Below are 14,824 nucleotides of genomic sequence, written 5' to 3' on the forward strand. Positions count from 1 at the left end.
GACTATGCAATGAATAGGGCTTTGAAAACTACCGCTAATGACTCAGTATGATCACTAATAGATTTTCTTTCTTTTTTAAAAAGTATTTATTTATTTTTAGCTGCATTGGGTCTTAGTTGCGGCACATGGAATCTTTTGTTGCAGCACTCAGGCTCTTTGTTGTGGCGAGCAGGCTTCTCTCTAGTTGTGGCGCATGAGCTTATTTGCCCCATGGCATGTGGGACCTTAGTTCCCCGACCAGGGATGGAACCCACATCTCTTGCATTGGAAGGCGGATTCTTAACCACTGGACCACCAGAGAGGTCCCTGATCACTAATAGGTTTTCAACATGCCATGAAGAACATATGTTGTGTTATTCATCTTGGTTTCTTATAATTTTATATTTTCTATATTTTGTAATGGATTAAAAAATAAAATACTTAGACAGGTATCGAGTGTTTAACAGAGCATTACTCATTTGACAAAGCAGAAGTATGAGACTTGATTTGTATCCTTAGAAAACTGATAACCCAATTAAGAAGACCCTAGTACCCATGCTGGTGAATATAAAAAGAAAAGGCATGAAGGCGGCTGCATTACACGGTGTGGTATAATGGTGCTGTGGATGCACAGAGATGTGTGTAATGTGGAAAGAGCCCTGAGCTGGGGGGAAGAAGATATGGGTTCATATCCAGGCTCTTTCAGAGCACTCAATCCATTTGAGCTCTAGTTTCTTTCTAAATATGATGAGGACAATAAATCAACCTAGAGATGCAGCCAAGACTGAATGAGAGAACTGAAGACAATGATATCAAGTGCTATGCAGGTTTAAGATGTTGCTATTGGTGAGTGATCACTGAGGATAGGAGCAGCCAAGGAAGCTGAGGTGTCAGAGCTCCTCACCCCTGCCTGGCTCAGAGTGATGTTTGCAGTGGTTAACTGGAAAGGGTAAGTGGGGGCTAAATAGCATGTGACCACACAGAAAGAGGCCTCTGGGACCGCTGTGGATTTGACTGTAAAAATGACCTAGTGAGAAGAATCAACTGGGCTGGGTAAATGAGAAATCATTCAGTGGCCCCTGATTTAAAGTAGATCCCGTTAATCTCAGGAAGCCTCAGGCTCCTGAGTGACACCATCCCTACTCAGGAAAGGCCAAAAAAGGGAGTTCCCTGACAGAGATGGATCATCAACCTTTCCTTAGTCCTAGATTCTCTCCCAGCTCCCAAAGCCCATCTTCTTTCAGACCCAATGTTCTTTTTCTTTTTCCTGCTCTTCAAATTCAATCAGGTCCATTTTTTTCAGATCACTTCTTCTCTTTCCCGTTCAGTTGAGTCCCCTGTCTTGGGCTCTGTTCATCTTATCCATCTGAACTCTATCTAAGCAGCTGGTCCTCTCTCTGTAGCCCTTTTGGTCCAGGTAGATCATCCCTCCCTGCTGAGTGTTGCCTTGCTTGGAGTTTGCCTTCTCAGAACAAATGCATTCTTTTCCTTAAACTGACCTGGAAACTGAGATTTTGGGTTTTTTGGTGGGAACTGGCACCAATGTGCCTCCCTTAGTTGAGACACAGAAGAAGCTCTTGCTTTCCCATAATGTTATCTTTTAAAATTAGTCCTCGTGATTTGATGCAGACAAACTCATGACCTTGTGTGCATTCAGCAGGCAGCACTTTTCTATGACTTCACATTATCAATTCTTTGAAGAGCCATAGAGAGGAACTGATAGAACTTTCACTTCTATTTCTCTGCTTTTTGTCTTTGATAATAAGTATCAATTTTTTGTTCTCGTTCTGTGAAAAATGCCACTGGTATTTTGATAGGGATTGCATTGAATCTGTAGATTGCTTTGGGTAGTAGAGTCATTTTCACAATGTTGATTCTTCCAAGTGAAGAACATGGTATATCTCTCCATCTGTTTGTATCATCTTTAATTTCTTTTATCAGTGTCTTGTAGTTTTCTACATACAGGTCTTTTTTCTCCTTAGGTAGGTTTATACCTAGGTATTTTATTCTTTTTGTTGCAGTGGTAAATGGGAGTGTTTCCTTAATTTCTCTTTCAGATTTTTCATCATTAGTGTATAGGAATGCCAGAGATTTCTGTGCATTAATTTTGTATCCTGCTACTTTACCAAATTCATTGATTAGCTCTAGTAGTTTTCTGGTAGCGTCTATAGGATTCTCTATGTGTAGTATCATGTCATCTGCAAACAGTGACAGTTTTACTTCTTCTCTTCCGATTTGGATTCCTTTTATTTCTTTTTCTTCTCTCATTGCTGTGGCTAAAACTTCCAAAACTATGGTGAATAATAGTGGTGAGAATGGACAACCTTGTCTTTTTCCTGATCTTAGAGGAAATGCTTTCAGTTTTTCACCATTGAGAACCATGTTGGCTGTGGGTTTGTCGTATATGGCCTTTATTATGTTGAGGTAGGTTCCTTCTATGCCTACTCTCTGAAGAGTTTTTTATCATAAATAGGTGTTGAATTTTGTCAAAAGCTTTTTCTGCATCTATTGAGATGATCATATGTTTTTTGTCCTTCAATCTGTTAATATGGTGTATCCCATTGATTGATTTGTGTATACTGAAGAATCCTTGCATTCCTGGGATAAACCCCACTTGATCATGGTGTACGATCCTTTTAATGTGCTGTTGGATTCTGTTTGCTAGTATTTTGTTGAGGATTTTTGCATCTATGTTCATCAGTGATATTGGCTTGTAATTTTCTTTCTTGTGACACCTTTGGCTGGTTTTGGTATCAGGGTGATGGTGGCTTCGTAGAATGAGTTTGGGAGTGTTCCTCCCTCTGCTCTATTTTGGAAGAGTTTAAGAAGGATAGGTGTTAGCTGTTCTCTAAATGTTTGATAGAATTCGCCTGTGAAGCCATCTGGTCCTGGGCTTTTGTTTCTTGGAAGATTTTTAATCACAGTCTCAATTTCAGTGCTTGTGATTGGTCTGTTTATATTTTCTGTTTCTTCCTGGTTCAGTCTCGGAAGGTTGTGCTTTTCTAAGAATTTGTCCATGTCTTCCAGGTTGTCCATTTTATTGGCATATAGTTGCTTGTAGTAATCTCTCATGATCCTTTATATTTCTGCAGTGTCAGTTGTTACTTCTCCTTTTTCATTTCTAATTCTATTGAGTCTTCTCTCTTTTTTTCTTGATGAGTCTGGCTAATGGTTTATCTATTTTGTTTATCTTCTTAAAGAACCAACTTTTAGTTTTATTGATCTTTGCTATTGTTTCCTTCATTTCTTTTTCATTTATTTCTGATCTGATGTTTATGATTTCTTTCCTTCTGCTAACTTTGGGGTTTTTTTGTTTTTCTTTCTCTAATTACTTTAGGTGTAAGATTAGGTTGTTTATTTGAGATGTTTCGTGTTTCTTGGGGTAGGATTGTGTTGCTATAAACTTCGCTCTTGGAACTGCTTTTGCTGCATCCCATAGGTTTTGGGTCATCGTGTTTTGTCATTTGTTTCTAGATATTTTTGATTTCCTCTTTGATTTCTTCAGTGATCTCTTGGTTATTAAGTGGTGTATTGTTTAGCCTCCATGTGTTTGTATTTCTTACAGATTTTTTCCTGTAACTGATATCTAGTCTCATAGTGTTGTGGTCAGAAAAGATACTTGATGTGATTTCAATTTTCTTAAATTTACCAAGGCTTGAATTGAGACCCAAGACATGATCCTGGAGAACATTCTGTGAGCACTTGAGAAGAAAGTGCATTCTGTTGTTTTTGGATGGAATGTCCTATAAATATCAATTAAGTCCATCTTGTTTAATGTATCATGTAAAGCCTGTGTTCCCTTATTTTTTATTTTTATTTATTTTTTTTGCGGTACGCAGGCCTCTCACTATTGTGGCCTCTCCCGTTGTGGAGCACAGGCTCCGGACCCACAGGCTCAGCGGCCATGGCTCACGGGCCTAGCCGCTCCACGGCATGTGGGATTTTCCCGGACCAGGGCACGAACCTGTGTCCCCTGCGTCGGCAGGCGGACTCTCAACCACTGCACCACCAGGGAAGCCCTGTGTTCCCTTATTTATTTTCATTTTGGATGATATGTCCATTGTGAAAGTGGGGTGTTAATATCCGCTACTATGATTGTGTTACTGTCGATTTCCCCTTTTATGGCTGTTAGCATTTGCCTTATGTATTGAGGTGCTCCTATGTTGGGTGCATAAGTATTTATAATTGTTATATCTTCTTCTTGGATTGATCCCTTGATCATTATGTAGTGTCCTTCTTTGTCTCTTGTAATAGTCTTTATTTTAAAGTCTATTTTGTCTTATATGAGAATTGCTACTGCAGCTTTCTTTTGATTTCCATTTGCATGGGATCTTTTTCCATCCCCTCACTTTCAGTCTGTATGTGTCCCTAGGTCTGAAGTGGGTCACTTGTAGACAGCATATATACGGGGCTTATTTTTGTATCCATTCAGCCAGTCTGTCTTTTGGTTGGAGCATTTAATCCATTTACATTTAAGGTAGTTATCGATATGTATGTTTCTATTACCATTTTCTTAATTGTTTTGTGTTTGTTATTGTGGGTCTTTTCCTTCTCTTGTTTTTCCTGTCTAGAGAAGTTCCTTTAGCATTTGTTGTAAAGCTCGTTTGGTGGTGCTGAATTCTCTTAGCTTTTGCTTGTCTGTAAAGGTTTTAATTTCTCTGTCGAATCTGAATGAGTTCCTTGCTGAGTAGAGTAATCTTGGTTGTAGGTTTTTCCCATCTACCACTTTACATATGTCCTGTCACTCCCTTCTGGCTTTCAGAGTTCCTGCTGAAAGATCAGCTGTTTACCTTATGGGGATTCCCTTGTATATTATTTGTTGTTTTTCCCTTGCTGTTTTTAATATTTTTTCTTTGTATTTAATTTTTGATAGTTTGATTAATATGTGTCTTGGCACGTTTTTCTTTGGATTTATGCTGTATGGGACTCCCTGCACTTCCTGGACTTGATTAACTATTTCCTTTCCCATATTAGGGAAGTTTTGAACTATAATCTCTGCAAATATTTTCTCAGTCCCTTTCTTTTTATTTATTTATTTTTTTAATTAAAATTTTTTTTAATTTTTGGCTGCATTGGGTTTTTGTTGTTGCGAGCGGGTTTTTCTAGAGAGTGGGGGCTACTCTTCATTGCACACGGGCTTCTCATTGCAGTGGCTTCTCTTGTTGTGGAGCATGGGCTCTAGGCACACAGGCTTCAGTAGTTGTGGCACTCGGACTCAGTAGTTGTAGCTCGCGGGCTCTAGCACACAGGCTCAGTAGTTGTGGCGCATGGGCTTAGTTGCTCCGCGGCATGTGGGATCTTCCCAGACCAGGGCTCGAACCCATGTTCCCTGCATTGGCAGGTGAATTCTCAATCACTGTGCCACCAGGTAAGTCCCAGTCCCTTTCTTTTTCTCTTCTTCTTCTGGAACCCCTATAATTCAAATGTTGGTGTGTTTAATGTTGTCCCAGAGGTCTCTGGGACTGTCCTCAATTCTTTTCATTCTTTTTTCTTTATTCTGCTCTGCAGTAGTTACTTCCACTATTTTATCTTCCAGGTCACTTATCCGTTCTTCTGCCTCAATTATTCTGCTATTGATTCCTTCTAGAGACTTTTTAATTTCATTATGTTTTTCATCAGTTTGTTTGCTCTTCAGTTCTTCTAGGTCCCTGTTAAATGTTTCTTATATTTTCTCCATTCTATTTCCAAGATTTTGGATCATCTTTACTATCATTACTTTGAATTCTTTTTCAGGTAGACTGCCTATTTCCTCATCATTTGTTTGGTCTGGTGGGTTTTTACCTTGCTCCTTCATCTGCTGTGTGTTTCCCTGTCTTCTCATGATCCTTTGGTTCTTAAGGTACAAATAAATCCAGACTTATGGGAATCTATGCAACCAAGGTAGACTCAGCCAGGGAGTCAGGAGAGCTGAAGGCTGTGTATAGAGTCAACACTCATTCTTATTGTCCCTATTCTTCATGTCTCCTCTCTCTCTGAGGTCAAAGAGGATGGGGTTGTTACTTTTGTTTCTGATAGCCATAAAAGTGGATTCATCTCACATGGTCTAGGATGTGGTAACAAGATTTTAAATAGGGGCATTCAAAAGGACATGGACCTTTTGGTCCTGTTTAACCTTGAGTAAATTACTAGAATTCTCTGTTTATAATAGGAAATATCTATTGGGGTCTGAATTGTTTCCTCCCCAAAGTCATATGGGAAAGCCCTAACCCCCAGTGTGACTGTACTGGTAGATAGGGCCTTTAAGGATGGAATTCAGGTTAAATAAGGTCAGAAGGGTGGGGTCCTAATCTAATAGGACTAGACTGGTATCCTTTTAAGAGACACTAGAGAATGAAATCTCTCTCTCTGCTCCTGTGCATGGAGTGAGGAAAGGCCAAGTGAGAAGGCAGATGTCTGGAACGTAGGAAGATATTCCTCACTGGAAACCATCTCTGCTGGAACCTTGAACATGGGTTTCTGGTCTCCAGAACTGTGAGAAAATAAACATCTGCTGTTTAAGCCACTAAGTCAGATATCTTGTTATGGCAGCCCAAGCAGACTAGTATACATCTAACGTATATAAAGCATCTGGCAAAGAGTGGCACAAATATTGAGTTCCTTCTTCAATATCTTCTACACTTCAGACACAGATATTCAATCTCCCGTTATATTTTTCACCCAGATATTCCAAGCATCTCAAGATCAGCACTTCCTAAAGCAAATTAATCGTCTTCTCCCTCACACCTCCTAGTCACCTAGGCTGGAAACCTCCATCATCTTGTTTCCTCTCTTGCTTGCACCTCAAATCTGATGTGTCTCCAGGCCTGTCCACTGCTACCACAGTATCTCTTACTTCTTTCCTCCCTGCACTTCCTACTCCATAGCCCTGCTTTAAACATTTCTTTCAACTTGGACTATTACAAGAGTACCCTTGACTCTCAGGGACACCAAGTGGTCTCTGTGACCCAGGTGTCTACCTTTCAAATCATATAGAGAAGTCTCTCCAAATTACCAACTTCACATCTCTTCCCAAAAACTTCACTGACTTTTGGAGGATATGGAATTGCTTGGTCACAAAACTGATATATAAAAAAAAGTCTGTTTTAAAGTCTGCCAAGTCCTAAAAATGTTCCAGATATGCTTTTAAGGGGGAAAACACAGAGTTTTGGGTGACTTAAAAGTTGAAAATGACATTAGTTTTCTAAAACCATATAGATTCTATGTGTATTTTATACTTCAAAGAACATAATAGAAGAATCTGGTCATCACAAAATAATCATCCAATTTAGAGGAGGATGAGGTAAGTGGCCTTCCCAGGTTCCTTCAGACCATGAGAATCTGATTGCTTAGAGTTTGATGGTATTTTATACATCTGTCCTTTCACTACCTATTTAATTCATTCAACAAATGTGTGTGCTATGTGCAAGGCTGAAGAATGAATTATGCAATGAGCAAGGGCTTTCCAAAGAATAGAGAAGACTGAAGAAGAGGGAGAGGGATGGCAGACAGGGAAAGTGACGTTCTAGGTGGGACTCTAGCTAGGTTGCCACGGAAGCTGACAGCCAACCTAAAAACTTTCCAGAACTAAATTCTTACCTCTTTCTCTAACCTTCTTTCTGTACTTCCTTCTTGGCCTTTCTTCATTAAAACTTTCAATTGAATGACTACTATAAGCCAGGAGTTCACTGTCTAGTGAGATGGTTACAATTCAGTTAAAGGAAGAACATCTAAGGAAGGTTCAAAGCCTACTCTCTGGAGGCCTAACTCTCAGAAATATATACTAGTCAAAGCAGAATAAGCAAAGGTACAGAGCAGTTTGGAGTTGATGTCATTAAGTGTGGGACAGGAAATGAAAGGTGACTTGTGCCCCAAGGCAGGAAGTGAAGCTTTGTAGGTCCAGTGAGCCAAGTGGGTCTCTTCTGGGAGATTTTTCTTCTGGCTGGCTATTATTTCTCATTGGATCATCCATTACCTTCTAACCTGTGCTCCAAAAACCTTCATGCATCCCATCTTATTAAACCATTTCACTCTTAATGTTGATATTTAAGGCTCTGCTGGAGGCCCATTCCAGCCTTCTCTCTCACAACTCTTAGATGAAACTGGACTGTCAATAAAGCAGCCACCTGCTGTTCTCTGAGCAGATTCTTCTGTGCTATGCAGCTTCCGCTCCATCATGTACCTCTGCCTCTCACCATACCAGGCTCTCTCCCTCTGCCACCCCCTCCTCCAACACAGACACAGTCACACACAGAGCCTTCAAAATACAATTCAGGTGTGGCAAACTGGTTAAGAAGTGTTGTGAACTTTAAAATCTGTTTCTCTTGGAAAATCAAAAGACCTGGCATATCTGGGCCAGAATCTCTGCGTGGCATTAACTGGCTAAAACTGAGTCAGGGTTATCCTTTTAGATGGGCATGTGCACTTCAGTTTACAGCACTCAGCTCTTCTCATTTCATTTACATTAGCTACCTGGCCTCTACAGACTTTTGGGTTTCTATTCCCTAACCTAATGTAAATGTCAACCCTTTCAAGATCCCTTCCTTCTTCCCTGTACCAGATGTAAATTCTCCCAATTTGAATGGCAGTCATACTGTATATTCATGACCTGTATTTTTAGTATTACCTTAAAAAAAAAATTACCTTTTCTACCAGTCTTTTACGCATGGCCAGTATTCAACAGATATTTATTTTCTCGACAGAATGACAGCACTTCCCTTCCCTAACATGAGAATAAATACTGTTTGTGGCTACGAATTTCTATTTTGAAGAGGTACTCCCACTACCGGCCAAAAAAAAGCATACAAATACTTACATTTTCCTTAGGAACTTATTAGATGGTTCTTGCCCTTTATAGGTATCCCTTTCTCTCAGGAGTACTGACTCAAGCCAAAATAAATTTGAACTCACCTTTAAATTTGTGGGAGTAATACTTTTGCCACTGACAATTTCAGATTTGATTCAATAGCTTCTCTGCCTCTGAAGACATAATAAGTCGATCAGTAAAATCTAAACAATGTCTTTTGTTAAAAGATAACTGTGATCACTTCATAAGTTATACCTTGTTTTATTGTGCTTTGCCTTACTGCTTTTTTTTTTTTAAATAAATTGAAGGTTTGTGTCAACCCTGCATCAAACGAGTCTATTGGTGCCATTTTTCCAACAGCACTTGTTCACTTCATTTTTCTGTGTCATATTTTGGCAATTCTTTCAATATTTTAAACATTTTCATTATTGTTATATTTGTTACATGATCTGTGATCAGTGATCTTTTTTTTTTTTTCGGTACACGGGCCTCTCACTGTTGTGGCCTCTCCCGTTGTGGAGCACAGGCTCCGGACACGCTGGCTCAGCGGCCATGGCTCACGGGCCCAGCCGCTCCGCGGCATGTGGGATCTTCCCAGACCAGGGCATGAACCCGTGTTCCCTGCATCGGCAGGCGGACTCTCAACCACTGCGCCACCAGGGAAGCCCTGTGATCAGTGTTCTTTGACGTTACTGCTATGACTCACTGAAGGCTCAGACGATGGTTAGCATTTTTTAGCAATAAAGTATTTTTAATTAAGGTATTACATTGTTTTTTAGACATAATGCTATTGCAGTTAATAGACTACAGTACAGTGTAAACATAACTTCTATATGTACTGGGAAATAGAAAATTCAAGTGACTCACTTCCTCACGATATTTGCTTTATTGTGGTACTCCAAGGCATGCCTGTACTCACAAAACACTTTGTGGATATCCTATTGGATGAAATGCTGTCAACAAAGCCATCTTCTATGACTCTGCACTCAAATACAAGGCCACGAGGGAGGCAAAGTTCAAGTATGAGACAATCAAAGACAGACAAAATAAGTGATTCTTCCAAAGGCTGTGATTTTAGATGTTGCCTACTACATCAAAACAATTTCCCAAGAGAAAAATAAACAGAAGGTAGTAGTATCCAAAATACTCCATTTAAAAAAGTTTTTTATGGATAACTGTCATTATGAGTACAGCAGGAACTGCTATGATTTGAAAGATACAAAAAAAAAATCAGAAGAATGTTAGCATTCAATAGAAATTAAAACCTAAGCTGAAGGCTAATCAAAATGTTTGGTACTCGGCATTGTTCTGATGAAAGATGAGAAATTGTTTGGTTTTGTAAATAATTCATATAACTCAGAAAAAGTTAAACTTAGATTTCAAAGGAGCTACAATGCACCAACACTTGACTTTTTAAAAACCTCACTTTGCTACAGGCAAACATTTAAGATAATCAGGGTTATATGAAGCTCTCAAAGGGGAAGGCAGGGAGGCAAGTAAATTGTAGATTTTTAATTTGCAAGTTGAGATGGTTTTGGAAAAATAATTTTGGTTTAATTATTTATTCATAGATCTAAAAGGCTAGTTCAGTTTGCCAGAGCACAAGAGAATGCCAAGAGAAGTCAAAGCCATGGGGATGGACTAACATAAATCCATTCTAATTTCTGGAAAACAAGTGACATGGCGTAACACCATCACAAAGGATAGTATTAGCAGGAATAGGAGACCTGCGGTCTAATTCAGTTCTCTCTTTGGCTTCTAGAGTATCACTTACTAAGAATTTAGTGAAAAACAGGGAAATTCTACTCCTTTAATTAATTATCCATAAGCAGCAGGAAAGAAACAAAGGAAAGCTAACATAGAGTGATGCACCTTCTTGATTAAAAATTTGTGAACATGAATTCATTTTAATATGTTGAATCTTGAGTCATACTTACAAACCAATGGCTAATACACTACAAAACTTTACAAACATAAAATCTCATCTACTACAGAACTCCAAAACTAATGGAATTAATTTCTTCTCCCTTTTAAGTATTCCTTCCACAGAAATTCCTGAAACTGAGTAGTCATTGGAACTACACTTCTACACGTGTCATCAAAACATGACTGTTTTGTCAAAATGATGCAAGAAGCAATTTCGAATGAGATCAAGCTTATATTCTCTCAAAACACATTTTCAATTCTTTGTACTCCAAGTTACATAAAAAATAAGGAAGGCTGGACTCAATGTAATTTCTCTCAGTCCAATGTCATTAAACTCCCAATGTCTCCATGCTAGGAAAGGATACAGTATTTAAGTGCACTATTAAAAAATATCTCCAGTTCTAAAAGAAATGCTTTTTATTTTTAAAAGAGGGCTGTTGCAGTGCCCTTTACTTAGCGGAGACCAGCCACTGACTTCCTTCCTTTACCAGCTTTCCAAGATGATACTAAGTGAGTTTTTGCCCTAATATTTTTGCCCCGGGTTTTACGAGGCTTCTCTTCTTTGTGCACCTTCATGTGCTGCCTAAGATGAGAGCTCTGGCTGAAGCATTTGCCACATTCACTGCACTGGTAGGGTTTCTCCCCTGTGTGGGTTCTCTGATGTTGAATGAGGTGGGAACTCTGGCTGAAACATCGGCCACATTCATCACACTGATAGGGTTTTTCTCCAGTATGAATTCTCTGGTGCTGAATGAGATTTGAGCTCTGTTTAAACCTTTCTCCACACTCATCACATTTGTAGGGCTTTTCCCCAGTATGGATCCGTCGATGCTGAATGAGATTAGAACTCTGAAAGAAACTTTTTCCACAATCAGCACATTTATGGGATTTCTTTCCAGTATGGATCTTCTGGTGTTGAAAAAGAGTTGAGCTCTGACTGAAACTCTTTTCACATTCGACACATTTATAAGGCTTCTCATCCAAGCTTCTTCTCAGTCTACTCAAGCTTGATTCAAAGCGAACAGTCATTCCCCATCTCTGCCGCTGCCGGCCTGTTTTGCGCTGGTTCTCATAGACTTTTCCTTGGCTCGAGCTCCGAGATATACCTCCCTTAGGTTTTCCTAACCGCATGGTGAAGAGCCAAATGTATTCTTAAGAGTCTACACTCTTCTTCTGAATGAATATTTCACTTCCTAGAGCTACACAGCTCAGAATTTTCTATGTGTAGAGAAAAAAAAAAAAAACAAATTATAGATGATTTGTTAATTATTCAACTTTAATATCTCTTCAGCCCATCAAAACTGCATCCATTTTTAAATTAAATATCGTATATTAAGGCATATATATGGAATCTGAAAATATTGGTATAGATGATCTTATTTACAAAGCAGAAAGACACAGACATAGAGAGAGAACAAACATGAACACAAGGGGGAAAGGGGGCGGGTGGGATGAATTGGGAGATTGGGATTGACATATATACACTACTGATACTATGTATAAAATACATAACTAATGAGAAACTACTGTATAGCACAAGGAACTCTACTCAGTGTCTGTGGTGATCTAAATGGGAAGGAAATCCAAAAAAGAGGGGATATATGTATATATATATATATTTGCTGTATATGTATATATACATATGTATATATGTATTTGCTGTACAGTAGAAACTAACACAACATTGTAAAGCAACTATACTCCAATAAAAAATTTTTTTAATGTATTCAATATATATAAAAACAAAGACGGGCTTCCCTGGTGGCGCAGTGGTTGAGAGTCCGCCTGCCGATGCAGGGGACACGGGTTCATGCCCCGGTCTGGGAAGATCCCACATGCCACGGAGCGGCTGGGTCCGTAAGCCATGGCCACTGAGCCTGCGCGTCTGGAGCCTGTGCTCCGCAATGGGAGAGGCCACAACAGTGAGAGGCCCGCGTACCGCAAATAAATAAAAATAATAATAAAAACAAAGACAATTCTGGCAAAAAATACTTGCAAAATAATTCTAATAATTCCAGAGTCCAAACATAATAAATATAACCAAATTTACCTTTGGAGTTTTTGTCTATTGGGACAGGACAAAAAAAAAAGAAAAAGTGATATGAAATCTAAATTTTTGTTGGACAATAACAAATGAGATTAAAAAGTGGAGACAATGTAATATCTTAATAGGAATAAAAGAACTCCAAAAGACAATCAAAATTTGGGTAATAGATTATCATTATATTTTAATATTTACTCCCATGTTAAACTTACACTCATGGGTGACTCATTATGGTGTCCAAATCAGAAAGAAATGACAAATCATACTACTTTGTTAACTATTTCTGTTTATCCTTGTTTGTTTAGCCGTTCTACTTGCACAGCTTTAGAGAACAACTGAGTTCTAACTTTGTAGCATAAGTTGTTTTGAATGTAAGAACTACTCTATAAGAAGTGGAAAATTTCTGTGAATCTATTCAATAAATACTGGATGAGGAAAATGTCAATGAAGAGATATTTCATAATTATTTCCTCTAGATTCCAATGATCCAAGAAAGAGGGCAATTCTTTGAAGACTTGAAACAAGGAATTTTTTTTGAGAAAGGAAAATTTCAAAAGAACTTTTACTTGATAGTGTAATGAAACAGAATAAACGGTGGTAGGTAAAACACAAGAAGAGGAGGAAAGTAAGTTTACATGTAAAAATAGGATGGAATTTTAAAAATACCCACATGCTACAAAAATTCAAAATTTCAAATAAATTAATTTCATTTAATTACTTATAAGGTTACTTAAAATAATGGCCACAACCAAAGAAGCACAAAGTCCAAATGTGGGAAATGTCCAAATGTCCAAAGGTGACAATGTGGGAAAACCTAGGACTGCAAAGGTAATACAATTATTGGAACTAATTTCCACATCTTATTGTCAGCAAGTAGACTTTAAAATGGGAATAATTACCCTGGGTCTCTGCACACAAGCTTACAAAGCAAATAACTGAAAACAAAAATTACATCATTGTTCTTGCCTTTCCATCATCTTATTGTATAATTGAGACTCCAGGCCTGACAGTGCTGAGACTTCGTGTATTTAAGTATATCTGCTGCAATTAAGGTAAGTATCAGAAAAAGCAAACTGCATACAACACAAAACTACAGAGAGAGCACTACTCATTTCTTAACTTTAGTAAATATTTATAGAACATCTATTACAAGGAGGTATGTCAGGTACATGATGTTGGTGTTCAAAAATAGCTATAATGGTAATTATACACTGAAAAACACCCCACGTTTATTTTTCAACACTACAGAAGTCAGTTCTAGTAGGAAACTCAGAGACTATCTAAACCATCTAGAACACTACAGATGAGGAAATCATACCAACAGGCAGCCTGGGTGCCAGTCACTGGGCTATCTAATTCTCAGAGCAGCTTTATGGGATTATCTTCATTTTACTTCCATTTCTAAGGAAAGGCAGGTATACTTTGGCCAGGTTCCCACCCCCTAGTAGCCTAACCCCAGAGCCTGTATTCTTAGTGGCAGAACTGACTGCAGCCCCAACTTCCAACGCCAAGTCCAGCGCTCCGACTGGTGCTCAGCCTCATTTCACAGCAAGTGCGGGTATTAAGGGAAACTTGAGTGAAACGAGCTGTTGGCCATGCGAATACGCCTCACTGGAATGTGCCTGCTTTCTCGTCCATAAAATGGGGATGACAATAAGGCCACTACATTATCATGGTGTTAGAAGTTTAAATGAATCTGTAAGTCGCTCAGAACAGCCCTGTGCTACCCAAGCGCTTGGTTCAATCTGTTTTATCCTGACACGCGACTGATGGAGGGCGTAAGGAATGCGGCTCACGATCCCGGGCCTGTCCTCCTCTGGCCTCAACTCGCCCGGGCTTCCGTTAAGATCTCCGCTCTCCCGAGGCCTCTGGCTGCCGCTCCTCGCAGGCCTGGCCCGCCCCGCTCCCTCCGCCCCCGGCGCCGGCCACGGCAGAGCCCTCGCGGCAGCCGGGAGTTGAGGACCGAAGCCGCGCCCGGCAGCCCGTTGCCCAGTCGGCACCGCCCCACTGCGGCCAGCTCGCGCTCCTGAGGCCCTGGCCCACTCACCGCGCCAGCCCGCCGCCGCCCTCGCTCGCTCGCCCCGCGCCCTTCG

The 14,824-nt window shown here is 39.6% G+C and overlaps 1 protein-coding gene across 1 annotated transcript; it reads right to left on the reverse strand.

Annotated features, from left to right (window-relative positions):
* Positions 1-9,628: 9,628 nt before the first annotated feature.
* Positions 9,629-14,793, reverse strand: ZNF22 (zinc finger protein 22). The gene is made up of 2 exons (XM_004283376.4): positions 14,779-14,793; positions 9,629-11,905 (listed from the first exon to the last, which is right to left on the reverse strand). The coding sequence occupies exon 2, from the start codon at positions 11,816-11,818 to the stop codon at positions 11,141-11,143; it is 678 nt and encodes a 225-aa protein (XP_004283424.1). The 5' UTR covers positions 11,819-11,905; positions 14,779-14,793; the 3' UTR covers positions 9,629-11,140.
* Positions 14,794-14,824: the final 31 nt, after the last annotated feature.

This window comes from Orcinus orca, chromosome 14 (assembly GCF_937001465.1).
Source record: "Orcinus orca chromosome 14, mOrcOrc1.1, whole genome shotgun sequence".
NCBI classification, from domain to species: Eukaryota; Metazoa; Chordata; class Mammalia; order Artiodactyla; family Delphinidae; genus Orcinus; species Orcinus orca.

Excerpts from the sequence above, each read along its gene's own strand:
- ZNF22 (XM_004283376.4), bottom strand. The coding sequence starts at position 11,818 with ATGCGGTTAGGAAAACCTAAGGGAGGTATATCTCGGAGCTCGAGCCAA.